Genomic DNA, 17,909 nt, shown 5'->3' on the forward strand with positions numbered 1-17,909 from the left:
CTCGATATGGGAAATAGATTTTCGTTATCGTCCACGTCCTTCGCGCTAGCCAATGATATAGCCCCAAAGTGGTCGATTTCTTTACGGAAATTCAATATCTCCAAATGGTTTTTGACTTGTTATCAAGAATTGGAAAAATTTCATGGGGATATTTTAAGTACGAGTTGTTTTATTTCTTTTTTTTCTTTTTTTTGTTTTTTTGTTCTTTTTTTTTTTTGTTTTTTTTTTTCTTTGTTTTGTTCGTTTCAAAGCTATCTACCAATAAACTTTTTTATACTGACAAATAAAGACAAGTAAGTCGAAGAAGGATGTAAATACTCTTGGGCATTGTTAATCAAAAATCTCGTCGTAGAGACTATAGAACGTAAACGACACGTTAGATAAATAATCGGTGCATGCTCTCTCATTAATTATCCGTCCCTTTCAGGATTTAAACCCTTGAGACATCTTGTTACTTCACGTAGGTACACGAATACATTATACTTTAAGAAATTTTACGTTGAAAGAAAAGAACGTAGAAAGTATAATGGAACGCCTCGGGTCGTTGGGGACGATAAAGCAAAAGTCTCCTATGCTACCGAAGAAAAGAAGAAGAAGGAGAAGGAGAAGAAGAAGAAGAAGGAGAAGAAGAAATAGTAAAGGAAGAAAAAGATATGAAAAAAAAAAGAAAAAGAAATTAAATGATTAACCTGCAAAAAAAACCTTTTCACTTCTTTGTTACTCGTAAAAGGAAACTCAATCTTGCGATAGTTAGACTCCTTCCATACTCTTTTCGTTAAGCTGTATGAGTTGTGAGTTGACAAGGAACGCTTCTTTGCTTAACGTAATTTAAACATTTTAACAGGCAAATTTCTAAAGGATATTCTTCTTATAATAAAATGAAATTTTAACTTTAGGAAGACTATCCTGTTACTGAGTATCTTTTTGCGTTTAATCAAAATAGATCAATAATTTAATGGTTATTATTAAAATTTAATTATAAAATATATATATATATATATATATATATATATATATATATTGAATTATAAACGTATATATATGCATATATATCCGAACTTTTTTTTCGTTTTAACGATAAATTCTGCGACATATGCAACGTAAGAAAAACTTGAAGAACTATTGGTAAATTTGAGACATAATTCATAGAAACGTATTGATACCCAATAATGGTCAGTTCTCAATCGATGACAGGGGACTTAGATAAGGGTTGAAATACATGGGCGGTGTATTTTCGATGAATTTTATGTACCAGCCGATCGTAAACTCAGTAGCCCCGTGGGCGATATAAGCTTCACGTTTCTTCCATTTGAAATTTCGACGAAACATTTCTACCACCTCTCGTTTTCCTCTGTCTCTCTTCCTTTTTCCGTCGAATGAGTTTCGCTTGACTTTCAATTTCAGAACTTGAGAGAAAAGTCCGATCGATCCGAGACATGTTACAGATCGTAAAATGGAAACGTCATTTTAAAGCTCCCGTTATTCTCTTTCTTTTTCTATCGTCAAAGTAAATCCCGTGACAATGAGGGTGACGTGATACTTGACTGTTTGTACATCCGTCAATTTTCGAAAAGATTTCATATTTTGATTCAACATATTTGTTATGATAATAATAATAATAATAATAATAATAATAAAAATAATAATAATAATAATAATAATAATAGTAATGTGATCTCTAAGAAAAGAAAAAAAGAAAAAAAAAAAAAAGAATATTCGATCATAAAGTATATCGTATTAATAAATATTATCGTATCGGTTTTCATTCGCACGATAATTTTATTTAATTTGAAACACTAAAATACGGTTGCGTTCCATGTTACAAACTAATAGCGATGGCCGAGTTAGATCAATTCCTACCTTTGCACGTTGAATTCAATCAGTCGAGTCGAATTGAAATTGGACTAAGTTCGTAAATGCATTCGCATAGTGAAAGTCAATCGATCGTTTACACGGGCATTTAGTAACGCTGTTTGTGCTTCGCACTTTCTATCACGGTCGTTAGCATTCGCGCGATCGTATGTCGATTGAAAAAAAAAAAGAAATAAAAAAAATAAATAAATAAATCAATAAATAAATAAGAAAAGAAAAAGATAAAAAAAAGTAATTAAAGAACTGAGTAGAAGAAAAAAAGGGAAGAAAAACGTAAATAAAAGATAGCTTTATAGTAAAATATCGTGTCCTTGGAAATAAAAAGGAGAGAAATAGTGAGAGAGATAGAGATAGAGATAGAGAGAGAGAGAGAGAGAGAGAGAGAGAGAGAGAGAGAGTTTGACTAGACGCGATATAAGTATAAATACGGCGCTCGGTAGTCAAGTACTGACCTAGTTACACCTTAACTACTCCTCCTATGTTAATTTAACGAAGGCAAAATGCGCGGCCAGCCTCTTATCGCAACGGGGGTAACTCCCCAACCTCTTTTTTCTTTCCATCTCTCTCTCTCTCTCTCTCTCTCGTTCTCTCTCTCTTCAAGTGAAACATTCTATGTAAAGTGGGCTCTCCTACGGTTACAAAGCGGCGCGTGCTATGTCAATGAAATGTACGTGAATTCAGTGTGCCTGTAGAAAAAAGGGAAGGGGAGAGGGAAGGGGATTGAGGAGGGTGAACTGTGTAGAACGTCCAAGATAAACGTCGCTGCTCGTGATGTTATGAAGGGAGAAATATAGGAGATCGATAGCCACTGCTGTGTGGTGCCGATAGATACACCAACAAAGAGACTGAAAGAACTGATATTGGAGGTAGATAGGTATATAACTTCTCTCTCTCTCTCTCTCTCTCTCTCTATTTCTTTCTATAGTGCTCATTTTTAAAAATATATTTCAGCTTCAGAATAAACCATTTTATTTTATTAACGATTTGTTTCTTTTTTTTTTTCTTTCTTCTTTTTCCCACCTTCATTTTGCTCTTTTCTCTTTTTCTTTTTTTTTCTTTTTCTTTTTTTTTTTTTTTTTTTTATTATGAAATTTCAGTAAATCGTACGATACGGGTTGACGTTGTTCTAGGGAAAATTTGTCAAAACATTTACGAAATCTTCTCTTAGTTAAAATGCGATCATTTTCTTTCTCATATCTCTTCCCTTAATGGTTAATAAAAACTGACATATTTACTTTTCACCTGTTATCAAATTCATGTCATATATTTATATACATACATACGTCATTCGTATATATATATATATATATATATATATATATATACATTTCTCTGATCAAGTAGTTAAGAATTACATGACAAGGTAAAAAGAAAGAAAACAATGTACAGATAGATTATTATCCTTTTTCATAAATCATCGGAACGAACGAAAGGGAAATTTGGAAATGGTAAAAAAAAAAAAAAAAAAAAAAAGAAAAAAAAAGGAAGAGGAAGAAAAAAAGAAGGAAGAAAAAAGAAAAAAGAAATAGAAAAAATAAGAAGGTTAGATCGAAGGCGAGGGCGAGAAAAAGGAATATGCTTGTTCATTTTTCTTTTTCACGTATTTTCAACACTTTAAAACCGACGACGCACGTTACGTTTATAAAACGCTTTATGTTTGTCCGATACTCACCAGTATTCTTCCTTTTTCATTTGCCTCTCACTTTCACCACTCGTCACGCTACTACTTCCTGTCTCCCTCTCTTTCTCTCTCTCTCTCTCTCTCTCTCTCTCATTCTTTTTTCCTACCTTCCTTCCCTTGTTATAGCTTCGCGCGTTTTTTTCTCCCTCGTGCCTTGTACAGATCTATTTCTTTTCTTTTCTTTTTCTCTCTTTCTTCTTTTTTCCTTTTTTTCTTCCCCCTAACCCCTCCAATCCTCCGACTACCGCTCTAAAGTTTTCTTATCTTCTTTTCTTCGGTGTTCTCTCTGGCTCTCTCTCTCTCTCTCTCTCTCTCTCTCTCTTTCTCTCTGGTTATATATCTTTCTCATATTTCCCCTCTTTCTCTTTCTCTCTTATACATTGACACAGAGACTTTTTACAGTAGTCCATTGCCGATCGCTATAGTTACGGAAAAAAGGAAAACCGTTTATGGTGTCAAATACAGGCAATGCCCGTTAGCGGCCTTAATCATTTTTATTGATCGAATTTTTTTCCCTTTTTTCATAATCAAGGACAATATAGAGAATAAGGTTTCGTTTCGGAGAAAGATATATAACACGATGGTAAGTCGAAAGGGGTATTCGAGGGTAGTAGTATCGGACAAATCGTATCTCTGAAAAATTAACCAGTCACGTCGTACCAGGTAGCCCGTTTTGCGAATAGGAGCTGCGACTCGCCCTAATACAGATTTATTGCCGTCTAAGAGCCGGAGCTGGGCGTCCTAATACAGGTATTACGCTGACGCAGGCACCAGGAATTTACACGAAATTGGAGGTAATTTGTAGGAGTCGAGCTCGTTCCACCTTCCGCTCACCCCTCTGTCTATGCTTCGTATTCCTTTCTCTCTCTCTCTCTCTCTCTCTCTCTCTCTCTCTCTCGAGTACACACGTACACACAAACACATCTATACACGAACGCGTATCCTCACCCCATCTTCTATTACGTGTGCTTTCTCTCTCTCTCTCTTCTTCTTCTATCTCCCTCTCTCTCTCTCTCTCTCTCTCTCTCTCTCTCTCTCTCTCTCTCTCTGGCTCGGATCCGTGCCGCGTTGTGGCTGCCTCCTGTACCCGTTTGCCTACGGCTCCGGTAACCCATCCTCACGATATGTAACTCCAGCAAAGGCTATCTAATTGAATGCACCTGCTATAGGTGGCACATACGCTTCCTAATTTATAGTCCTTCTCGTTAATGAAAATATGGTCATTCGATACAACCACAAACAAAAGATTTATATGTATATATCCAGAATTTTTTTCGATTGACCTCGATCGACAACTCCAATTATAAAATGGATATCGCATTTTGGAGGTAAATTTTTAGATTTAGATTTAGATTGATGGTTGGTTAAACGTTAATGTTAATTCATTGTAAAAAGATTAATTTTCATTTATTAAAAACCAACGACAATTGCGTATCGTACGTGAACCGCAAACGAATTGTCTCGTTTAGACCGATCAATGTCATTCGTAGCTTTTGATTTTTGCGGTTTGCAAAAATCGCTTCAACTTTGTTTTTCCCGTGTGACGAATTATTTATGATAGGGATAAAGAGACAGAATGAAAAGAAGTAATAAAATAGAGAGGATTTATTTATCGGACGGAACGGCTTTAAAGGTTATAAAGCAATAAAAGGGGATAGCGGTACCGTGAATATCCCAGTACGCGTATCATGAATTTTTGAATTTAAGCAAAAGATATTCCAGTACCAATACGAATTCAGATGGAAACAATTATTAGGCAAGCAAAAACACGCCTTTATTAACGTTCGTTGATAACAGAAAAAGATAGGAGATAAAAAGAAAGAAAAAGAGATAGAGATAGAAAGAGATAGAAAGAGAGATAGAGAAAGAGAGAGAGAGAGAGAGAGAGAGAATGGAATTTGTTTCTATATGAGTATATGGCAAAATGACCACGGTACTTGGCATCCAACGCAAACATTGGATTATACCTGTGCGATATCATTGTTCTCCCTTACCTCGCATGCTTCGGCCCAAGACTAGGATCATACATGGAGCTGGCCGTGATGTCTTCATTGGGGATTTCACCGCTCTCCATGCCCAGAGCGTTGGCGCATTGTCCTGAAACAATTGGAGGGGCTACATTAAACCAGAGATCAATGTCAATCTGTATACGTCGTTAACTTCTAACCGTTTGTTGCGTTAGTTCTATGATACAAGTAAATCAAGATAAGAGTATAACTATGGAAATTAATTAAGTTAATGCTTTTCGAGAATTCGTACCAGTTTCGTGATCGTAATCAAATTCAAGGGAGATAACGAATTTGAATTATAGATAATATTATCGCGCCTAGCTTTGTTCTATTCTGTATGAGCTAACGTTAGAGAGGATAGCGCAAGAGGACAGTAGGACAAGGGTGTAACGATGAAAACGTTGGTAACACACAGGTAGGCGAAGTCCATGATAAATCGTCGAGTTTGCAGGGAAGTCATGTACAACTCGAACGAGCGAGAGAGCGAGAGAGAGAGAGAGAGAGAGAGAGAGAGAGAGAGAGAGAACAAGAGAGAGTGAAAGATAAAGAATGGAGGGGTAGTAACAACAAGTTGCGATACGCCGTTGCACTTAAGCTACGGTTCTGCAGTTACGTGGCAAAGTTTCAAAATTGCAGAATGCAGCGGACGTGGGATTAGCCGGACGGCTCTTCGCGCGACCTATCCTGCTGGTTTACCTTCGCACACTCTCCTCATTCTCTTTTCTACCCCTCACACTATTTCCTCTCATATCGTTTCCCATATTACGCCATCGGAATATAACTTCGAGAGTATTTCTAACAATGCTTTACGTTTCACCTAAACCCCAGAATGTACTTGGATATACCATAGATGCATGGAGATTTCTGTATGTATTCCAGTCGATCCATACGACTTGCAGCAATGTTTCCATTACGTTCCAGCCTGATTACAACAAAAGTAACTTCAATGTTGTGGGTATCCAGAGCTAGATCAGAAATCGTTCCTGAAGCCCCATTGTGTCTTGAGTGACTAAACTAGCTGTTGTGATATGCAAGCCTTTCGTTAAACTCCAACGAATATTGAAGTTTCTCTACAAATAGAAGTACTTATAACATACTACTCAACTAGTCTCACTAGTTATTCTCTCTAAGCTTATGTATTCGTATAGAGCTTAGAATAATCCCGAGAAACTCTCGAAATTTCTCGTATAATTCAACGTGTGATTTTTGGATGATGGAATAGAAACTCGAATCCGTTGGATGATGGAATCAAAGATTGTACATAATCTCTGATATAGTGTGTCTCGAATAGTTACAACCTGTATATCGTGTATAAACGAAGAAAGTTCAGTTCGTGGTACGGATTGATAACCATTACGAAGCCACGCGGCTGGTCTCATGTCCCAAGGCAATAAGTCACTTTGACGTGTCGCGACGTTCTAGACGCAACGCGTTTTAACACGTCGCGTGCATAACAAATGGTCCGAACGAATCGCGACACGATCGATATGTTGCCATCACACGGAAGTCATATGTATACGTGTGCTCCACGTCATTGAACGAGATCGATAGGCGGTGGACCGGTATGATATTTTAGAACGCTTTCGCCGTTCTACGACGATGGATTGTTGTGTTACCTTGGAAAATACTAAAGCTAGAAGATTGAATTCTTTTGATTCTCTCTTGGGATATTATCGATTTTAAATTAAGTCGATTTCATTAATACCCATTACGTTCCATTCTACACCATGTTCTTTGAGTTAGGCGAAAACGTGTTCATGTTTCATTCAATTTCGTTCCTTTTTGTTATGCATTTTCTTTTCTCTTTGTTTACTTTTTTTTTTTTTGGTTCCTTTTTTCCTTTTTCTTTTTCGTCGCGGACAAAAGTCACGTTTAAATGAAGTCTATCGATATACGAGAAAAAGAAAGGGAGAAGAAAATTCACTACGTTGTTATAGCACAAAGCAATAAATTCAATAAATATTATAATGGTACATATAGAATATTTTCTGATCGCGTAAAATTGAATCATAATAAACAGAGTAAACGTATATAAAAGTAGGCGTGTAAACGGTAATGATAATTTATCGTTTGCAAAATGTATTGCGTAAATCAAGGAACGGGATGTAATATATTAATTCATTCTAACTGGAACATATGAGAATTTATAATACGATAGGAATTCAATAGAATTATGCGATATAAATTAATAAGATTCTTTTTTTTTTTTTTTTTGGTTTCATATCGAATAAAATTGATATTTTACTATGGCCATTAATTGATTCACGTTAATGAGAAAAAGAAAGAAAAGGGAGAAAGAGAGAGAGGGAGACAGAGACAGAGACAGAGACAGAGAAAGAAAGAGAGGGAAAGAAACAAAAATTAAATGTAACAAATAAAGAAAACAAAACAAAAAGAAAGAATAATAACAAGGAGGAAAGAGCTCAGCCGCATAGGCAGTGCCATGCGAGAACGATTTAGTACAATGACACTCGGCCGTTCGTCTGCGTCTGAGCAGCTATTAGATAGTATTGTTAATTCATCGTGCGGCTGACATTTCATTTGCGTGGGTACAATAGCTCTCCAAGCTGGTAGATGCGTGAGAGACTCGTGCGTCCGTTTTATGAGAAGCGTTCACTTTGCTTTCGAGGATGGAAAAAGGGATAACTATGTATAATTGTAAATCGATCGTAAAATAGACGTGACTGGATTTGTTTTTTACTTTTGATGAACATCCAAGTAATAATGGAACAAAACATTTTATCTCATTAAACTATCGTAACCAATATGTTGTTTTAATTGAAAGTTACTAGTATTCCATTAGTATTCAATAACTCTTTAATATTTCAATATTATAAATGATAATGAAAATGGTATAATCCAAAACAATCGAATATAAATTCAACAAACAAATATAAATTCTTTATTATTATTGATAATATCTGATAATAATAGAAATATTAATCGTACATTATAATTTGTACAATAGCTCTGAACAATGGATTTTCTATATCGATCTACTAACCTCATTGAATACTATCACACGTTTACGTGTGTTTAAGAAACCAAAGGAAATTCCAAGAAATGAATTGTATTCCCTTGTACGAGTATATGTACCTTCCTACAAACGGAAAGTACCCCAGGGACGATGCATGGCATACTTATTCCACGAGTACGTGTGTACATTCCTATGTACGTTTCTCAATTCATTGTTCCTTCGTTATGTGTATGCAACGTGATTTTGATGCAAAAAAAAAAAAAAGAAACGAAAACATGCAAAAATAAAAATTATATTATCCATTTCTCTTAAGCGTAATATTTAAAAAAAGATAATAAAGATTTTTTGTTTTGTATATATAAGAAAGAAAAAAATATTGGATTGTAAAATCTGATAAAACTTACCTAGATCCAGGCATCGATAACAAGGTAACGATAACAGGATAAAGATGGCAATGAGTAATCTTCGAAGCGAAGCTAAATCCAAAACTATAGCAAACACCGACATGTCACCGACGACCTGGGTCATCGACCTGGACGCACCACCAACGAGACGTTCCTCATCACTAACTATTGCCGATCCTGAATTGGTTCGGTCATCGAGCATGTCCCTGGCATATTTGTAACCGCGAACTGCTGATTTTCCGTCGATAGCCTGTGCAGAAAATAAATAGTAGATGTTATCAAATATTCAATATATTATTATTAGAACGAAGTCTTCAATAAAGGGAGCAGATCGATATCATTTCATTTGATAGTTCAAAATTCGACTGTACTTTACACACACATATATATACATATATATATATATATATACATATATATATATATATATATATATATATATATATATGTATATATATATATAGATAGATAGATAAGTAGATATATTTGTTTCTTATTTATCATAAGGTTCAAGAACCTATTCTATCTAAGATGACTCTCAAATATCATTACTATCGATGAAACGATATATATTTTTGTTGGTATATCCCTTTTCCATTTGTTCATTCTAACAGATAGGATGTATGTCTACACCTTGGCAAGAGGGTGAAAACTATTTTATTCGATGAATGCGAGGTCGCAGCAACGCCCGTTAGATCCTCCTTTCCCGGCCCATTTATACTCGCCTCACACGTAGTCACAGATATATACAGCTACATAGAACGCGTTTATATAAAGCAGATACGTAGACACGCTCACGATCATCGTCCTTCCTACACACCATCCACTGAAGCAATCCCTCGTATCTCGCGAGTCCGGACTTAGCTTGGAAACTGCAAGATATTCCGACCGCGTCGACCCACATTGAAAGTTTCCTCGAATGTACGTAACTACGCAGGTAGAAAGACGCGAGTGTCATTCACCTCCCTACCACCATAGACGAAGGAGAGAGAACTGAGAGGGTTGGTTTCTGTACTTTGAAAAGTAGGACACTGGCAACGTGCATCAAGTAGGACTAGAAATGATTATCGAGAAACTATGGTACATAGTAGATTTTAAAGATATTACAAAAGTAATTTAAAATGTTAGACGGTAGGATATTATCATGGGAAGGTTAGTTTTGGGTTTTTGGGGGAAGGGAGAGGGAGAGAGAGAGAGAGAGAGAGAGAGAGAGAGAGAGAGGGTTAGATATTAAAATTTCTCTCATTTGATAACACACGTTTTTCTTCGGATATTCAACGTAATTAAATTCTTTAGAAAGTTTATATATAAAGATCTTTAACCTCCGTTAAAAAAGGATTAATATATATGCACTTTATAAAAGGTCACGTTATTATACCGGTTAAAATTGATCTACTTTATCCTTTATCCCGTTCATGGATTTGATAACAAGGAGTTACAGTGTTATAGAAAAATCGGGGCTACCCGTTTGCTGGATCGAACGTACCTACCATTCAACTGAATTGTGATGGTGGAAAGGGAAGAGGGATCTTTCTAGGAACGCTAGACGAGATGCGACTTCGTCGAACCTTTTGTATGCACTCGATAACCCGTGCAGAACAAACAAGCCTACGAGACACAAAAGAGGAAGAAAGAGAAAAAAAGAAGAGAGGAATAAAAAAAAAGAAAGAGAGAGAGATTTGAAAAGCGGACTCCTGTTCGATAAACGAAGGTTCTTCTCTTTCTTTTCTTCATCCCACATGCCAAAGTACTATCATTACCCTGCATGAAAAGAGAAAGAGAAAGAAAGAGGGAGAGAGAGAGAGAGAGAGAGAGAGAGAGAGAGAGAGAGAGAGGAAAAGAAGAAAGGAGATGTAAACAGAACGATTTTGCGATGCAAATTTCATTCCGTTTCTCTTCAGCATATATCCTCCTTCCTTCTCTTTCTGTCTCTTTCATTCCTTTCAGTCCTCTTCCCATCCCGTTACTAGTCTCTTTAAGTCGATACTTTTTCTTTATCTTCTCCACGCCACCCTTATTTTTTACGTCCGCGTCCCCTCCGTCGTATCTTTATCTCGTACCCTTTTTTTTTCCTTTCCGTTTCTTCCTCTCTCTCTCTCTCTCTCTCTCTCTCTCTCTCTCTCTGTCTCTGTCTCTTTCGCTTTCCTTTTCTTTTCTTTTTTTTTTTTCCCTTTCGAAAGAAACGTCGAGGCTTTTCCTGTCCTTTTCTTTCTCTCTTTCTCTCTTTCCCTGTAGGTGTTGGCGAGCACTTTCCAGAGTTATCTCAACGCCCTCGCTTGGACGGACATGCATTTTCGTGGTTACCACCGATTTTACGAGAAAAAACCAGTCCTTTCTACTATTGTCTCTCACTTCTCTACAGGAAACGAACTTGTTCACAATCTTGAAAGGAGGAAGAGAAAGTAGGGTAGATCCAGAAAGGATGAGAGAAAAAGAGAGAGAGAGAGAGAGAGAGAGAGAGAGAGGAAAAGAGAGTGAGTGAGTGAGTGAGTGAGAGAGAGAGAGAGAGAGAGAGAGAGGAAGGTAGAAAAGGAAAGGTAAGGAGCAGTGATGGAATTAATTAGGAACGAGGAAGCCTTCTTTCGTACTCTCTTGAGAATTCACCCTCAGCAGAGAAGAAGCGTCGTTTTCGTCCTACGGAAGATCCCTTTTTGTTTTATTTTCCTTCTTTATCTCCTTCCCTCCCCCCCCTCTCTCTCTCCCTCCTCTTCTTCTTCTTCTTCTTCTTCTTCTTTTTTTCTTTTTATTTATTTATTTATTTTTTTCTTTTTTTTTTTTCTTTTTTTTTTTAATACTTATCTAGTACCGTTCGATTTTATCGTAACGCAAAAGTCCCACCATCAATCCTCCGGAATGGAATCGAAGAAAATAATTAAAAAACAGCGTTGAGAATATTTCTTATTAAAGCATCCCGATGAAAGTTTGAAGGATCTCAATCTGGGTGGATCCTTGAGCCACTAAGAGTGGACTTTATGGATTACGAATAAAAGTTTTTCGAGAGATCGTACCGTCTAATATCGTTCATTAAACATGAGAATGAATGAACGAACGAACGAACATATCCGTGAAAATGTTGGATCATTTTTCGAAACTTATCGATCATTATCTGAAAAACTGTTTGAAAACCTTGATATCTACTAAGTCCAATTGAATGAGAATTTCACCGTAGGATGAATTCACAGTGGAAATACCAAATCGATGGAAATCTTTTCATTGAAATGGCACCGCTAACGGTATAAGTTCGAACTTGAATAGAATTGTCTAATTGTAAGTTTGCTAGTTACCTAATTCTGGTCGTCCGCGTAGACGTTTCTAAAGTTTTCACTTACTTTACACGTTTAATCCGAAAGTAAAATTAATCCCAAAGGGAACTACTTTGTATATTTTTAATCTTTAATCGATCTGTATTTCGTGAAATAAAAAATCATTTTAAATCATAGAACAACAATTAATATGAAATATTTAGAGAGAGAGAGAGAGAGAGAGAGAGAGAGAGAGGGAGAATTATTACTACAAATAAATACATTACTAATAAGTATCATCAATATTGTATTGTATAATCGATACTAATTCATAATTTATTATTACTCTAATCAATAATTTTGTACAGTCTGTATTAATTCATAATTCATAATATAAAGAACGGAGTACGGTATTTTGAAATACGGAACTTCGTATGGTCAAGTATTGTTCTTTAAGAATATAACAGAAAAGAAAATTTCATATTTTTGTCAAGGTGCTTTTAAAGCAACTTAACAAAGAACAATAAATCGAGACTTTATTTCAAAGACTCTTTTGATATCACGAAAGATCTTTTCTTAAAGGTTAGATACAGAAGTATACGGTGAAAATCTCGTTCTGAATTATTCGGTTTGTAGCAATCTCTGAGACGTCTTGTTCTCCAACCACGACACGAAGATTTTATTTCTCTCTCTCTCTCTCTCTCTCTCTCTTTTTCTCTCTCTATCTCTTTGTCTATCTCTCATTCTCTCTCTTTCTCTTTCTCTTTCTTTTTACTCGCGAACGATTGCACTTTCTTTAAGGAATTTTTAGGGTAGAGAGAGAGAGAGAGAGAGAGAAAGAACGGGACGCGATTATCCGATCGGAAAGCGTGACTTCGTCGCCCTGATTCGAAAAATCTTCTTTGGAGTCCAAAGAAGGTTTTTCCTGACTCGAGAAACTAGCATCAAGAGGATGACCTCTGTGAATTTAACATGAGATTAAGGAATGCTTGTAGTCCACCTTTTTCTTTCGAAATCGATTTTAGTCTTATCCCCTATCTAAACATTTCGCTAATCTAGTATAACTAAAGATATTTATTCCTTTCGTGTAAAATCTAAAATCTGATTATAGTAAAGTAAGAAACGTAGGTATCTAGTTCTAATCGTAAAGAAGTTTAAAGTTTCATAAGAACTCCGAGAATTTAATGTTGTGATAAGATAGATAAGAAAGAAAGATAAGGATCTAGAAAGCATCGTGAGCTTTCGCTTTACCTAAGCTTCTATTACAGTTGACTTGTTTTTATGGCTTATTTTCTCTCTATCTCTCTCTCTATTTCTCTCTCTCTCTCTCTCTCTCTCTCTCTCTCTCTCTCTCTCTCTTTTGTTTATTCCTTGGAAGCATTCAATGGCAATAAAATGAATTCATCGTATCAGTGACAACAATTTAACACTCTTGATTATTTGACCAGTCCTTATTCACTTTATTAACATTTTTAAATAATCATATCTAAAGAAGATTAATGTCATAAAATGAATATAAAATTGTTTATAAATCGATACGATAAAATATCGTATAAGTTGAATGAATTAAACAACGCCGATTGTCAATTATCAATTATATTATAAAACGAATTTCATGTAAATTAAATTTATTCGTTTCGATTAATCGATTGCGAATAATTACAAAAGGAAAATCTTTTGAAAAGACTCGTTTACCTTTTGTTCGCACGCAAGAATACATAGCTCCGCGATAATTAATTAAACGTTCAACGCTTATCGTGTCAATTGTGTTTCGGTAAAGAAGCTATCGAAGAGATAAGCACGGCGAGTAAACGCGAACATGTGTTCGCAATAGGTACCTTTTGATCACGAGGCCAATCTGCTATCAGCTATGCTGCGTGATCCAAAAGAGTTTCGAATACGTTAATGATCTGCATTCACGCTTCGATAGGCTATACATGTTGGATTTCCGCCAATTGTGGCGGCAATTAGTGGAATTCATGGGAACGTGTTTAGCTCATCAATTGTGTCAAATAATCCATCCTACAATGAATGTGTTTATACTAGTTGAAACTTCATTTTCGAAAATACTATATCAAAACTCACTTGATTTTATTTTAATGCACATATATATATATATATATATATATATATATATATATATATATGTATATTATATAGGGGCATAAATAGTCGTCGGTGTATTCGCAAATGTATTCATACGTTTTTAAGGTTGATATTTTTTTCGTCGAAATGTTGATTATTAAGAAAAAAAAAAAAAAAAAAAAAAAATAGATAAAAAAAGAAAGGAAGAAAAGAGGAAAAAAGAGAAAAAAAAGCCTTAACAAAATATAAAAGTTAACGATTATGGTAAATTACTGTCATGCAAGTTTTGTTAATTATCTTTTATGGGCTTTGAAGAGGCAGTCCTTCGGGCAAATGTAAAGTCGACAAAAGGAACTGGGTTTACGTAGCGATCCTAACGTTTCTTCGAGTACCTATCCGGCAATTATATCAGATATTTGCGAGGAAGGAAAATGGCCCTTTATGACGACAGTCTAGAAACTTCGGTAACGTTCGTGAAACGACGTAATTTCCCTATAAAGTCGATTTTCTAAGAAAATACACAACAGAAGATTATGCTTCTTTTCTAGAATTTTTTTCTGAGAAAATTCTCTCTTTCTCTCTCTACGGTTTATAAAAATAATATATATATATATATATATACAATAATAAAAATGTAATATAATTTTAAGATTCACACAATGTTTCTTTTTATGATTTTACCTTTTGAAATTTAAAATCTATAGATTTTATCGAGTCCGAGATTATAAAAAACAATAAAAAAAGAAACGACCGTTGATAAAACGTATCAGAATAGTAGTACTGATTTTCTTGGAAGTTTGACAACTACGAGGGTAAGTTCTAGCTAGTCATTTGGTATAACCATAACAATCTTAGAAGTTCTTCGGTCCGTGATAGCCAAGAGAAATAATTTGAAATTCTTGCCGGACTACGGTTGGTACGCGCGATTACATCGGGTACACGTACGAGTTTGAATTCGGGAGAATCCTATCGGAGTGGTACGTGAAAGGCGTGAGTGGTTCGTCGGTCTATAAAAGACGAGGTCTTTCTCTCTCTCTCTCTCTCTCTCACTCTCTTTTCTGGAGGTGCGAGAAAATGGTATAGGATATATTATATACTTACATACATACGTATATACATACATACATACACACACACACACATATATATATATATATATATATATATATGTATGTATATATAACAGTTAGAGTAGAAGCTCAAAAGGAGAACTTAAACGCGGAATAGAGTCGAATAGGTGGCGCTCGTCCGGTGCTTCGAGCTGTTCCGCCGATTTAATAACGTAAATTGTGCGCGGCTTGGTTTAGCAGTTCTGTCACGAATTTTTCTAAAGCACACTATCGAGTGTTCGGGTTCCTGCCGGGAATACAGAGATCTTTCCCTCGGGCCAGGAACGGCTAGGACGTTTCACGGGCCCGTTCCCATCTACCTTCTCTACAACACATTCTCTTTCCTTTTTCTACTCCTCCTCTTTCTATTCCATCTGTATGTGTTTTTTTCTTCTTCTTCTTCTTCTTCTTCTTTTTCATTTTCATTTTCTTTTTCTTTTTCTTTTCAGTTTTTCTATCGACTCTTCTCTTTCCCTCGCTTTTCTTTCCTCCACATATTCTACCTTAACGTCTCTCGAATATACACTTGGTCTATTCGGGTGACAGGACAAGCACGACGAGAACCGAACGACGAATTGCACCCTCGCATCAACGTGACTCGCATTCGCGTGCCTTCAGGCTAATATGGCCGGCAGAGATGAAGAAACTCGAAACTCGAATCGACTCGTCTACTGGTCTATATTAAGTCTTTACGTATATCTATAGCCTTGTCTTTAACTGATCTTATTATAGATATTTTTATAATGTCTTATTTATTATAAGATATATATATATATATATGTGTGTGTATAAATTTAATTTCTTTTTTTTATCTATTTATATTTGATCCTTTTTGGACAAGGACAAGTTTGATAGAAAAGTCGATGACCTCATCGAGTAACACGAAAAACCGGTCACGTATCGTCCGTTCGGACGCTCGGGATGATTGACTTTTCCAGGGATAACAAGCGCCACTTCTATCCATCCTTTCCTATCGTCGACCTTCGCCGAGGCCGATCCTTATCTTATACTTGTTCGGTCTCTCGACTGGATTCGTTCTTACGTGAAACTATCTTATTTTTTTCTCTATCTTATCTTTTTTTTTCTTATTCTTCTTGAGTGACAATAACTTGGGAAAATAATAAGAAAGGAATACAAGGTTGAAATAGAGAGACATTGTGAAAAATTAATACACTATGACATTACTTTATAATTTAACTTCTCTGCCTATATCCTCAACCTTTTCTTTTACCCTCTCCTCCTCCGTTCATCCCTCTCTCTTTCTCTATATATTTCTCATTCTCTTTCTTCGTTCCTTTTGGTCCTCATCTGGTTACCACGTCGCTGACATACCTCTTGTACCGTCGAAACTTCTCTTCGTGAGAGTTTCTAAGACAAAAGGAACCCGCAAGGTTCAGACCCGAAGTTTCCAAGTTAAACCGAACCAGTGGTATGTATGTCTATGGTCGATCAAGGGAACCATGGAGCAATCGGGTAAACGAGAACCGCGTGCCATGTTAGGAACAACTTAGGAAGAGATCAGTAGAGTGATCTAACTTGAATTTTCATTAATTAATTTTTTAATTATCCAATTGATATCCTTTCTTGATATATTAAATAGCTTATTAATTACTGATTGATATTTTGATTATTGTAAAATTATATCGTATAAAATTATATCGTAAATATTGTAATAATGTTTTAACGTATGCAAATTATTTCATAGAATAAATTAGCAACTATGATTTCGTAATGGTCGTTATAGTTTGATACAAGATAATAAGTTATCGTATTGATAATATTACAGTTAGTTTTAGCGTGACTCTTGATGGACGTTTAAAATGGCGTGAAGGATCTAAGATTCTCATAAAATAGGAGAACACTTAGAAACGTTTTAGTTTTCTCGACGGTCCCGGTCTTATAAAAACGTCATAAATATGCAACAGGAAGATCCGATGTGCGTTGGCTTTGTCCTGAGAAGGCAGTTACCTTACCCGGTCGCACGTTTTGTTTTACATAAACCTATGTATCAGAAATACGGCTTGGCCATTTCGAAATACGATGGGGTAACGTTTTTATGTTATCTCTGTGTGTCCACTCTGTTTCGTCCTCCCCAGGTTTTAACTTTGTTTTCGTAAACATCAAAAAGCTTTCTCCGAAGTTTATGTGGGAGTTTATGAAACCAAAGTGACGGTATCCGCGTGGACGAAGATTTAACGAAGACGAACGATGCTTTATTTACGCAAATAGAGAATGGAGAATGCACTCGATGAGAGATTACTTTCGTTGACAAGGTAAAACGAAAAACGAAAAAAACAAAACAAACAAAAAAAAATAAATACCTAATGACTATTTAATGCAATCATCCGTGAGATAACTGTGGAAACTATTCCATTATTGTTTTCGTTCAACCGAAGCAATTACTTCGTGGCGCTATCAGCTGCGCTTGTACGATTCACTTGGGAGTTAATACTACGACTATTACTATTTGAGTCTTTCTCTGTATTTTGTTTTGCTTCCGATGTTTTCGAAAGAATGGTAGCCGAACAAT

General features: G+C 35.7%; 1 protein-coding gene across 4 annotated transcripts in view; it reads right to left on the reverse strand.

The window, feature by feature from the left end:
* LOC124428079 (discoidin domain-containing receptor 2-like) overlaps window positions 1–17,909 on the reverse strand; it is a 159,859-nt gene that overhangs the window by 75,237 nt on the left and 66,713 nt on the right. For all 4 annotated transcript variants that reach the window (XM_046971689.1, XM_046971688.1, XM_046971687.1 and 1 more), the window contains 2 exons: window positions 8,944–9,193; window positions 5,548–5,650 (listed from right to left, as the gene is read on the reverse strand). In XM_046971689.1, coding sequence (XP_046827645.1) covers window positions 5,548–5,650; window positions 8,944–9,193 — 353 coding nt within the window. The remainder of the gene's footprint in view (window positions 1–5,547; window positions 5,651–8,943; window positions 9,194–17,909) is intronic.

The sequence above is a fragment of the Vespa crabro genome, chromosome 11 (genome assembly GCF_910589235.1).
Source record: "Vespa crabro chromosome 11, iyVesCrab1.2, whole genome shotgun sequence".
In the NCBI taxonomy this organism is placed as follows: Eukaryota; Metazoa; Arthropoda; class Insecta; order Hymenoptera; family Vespidae; genus Vespa; species Vespa crabro.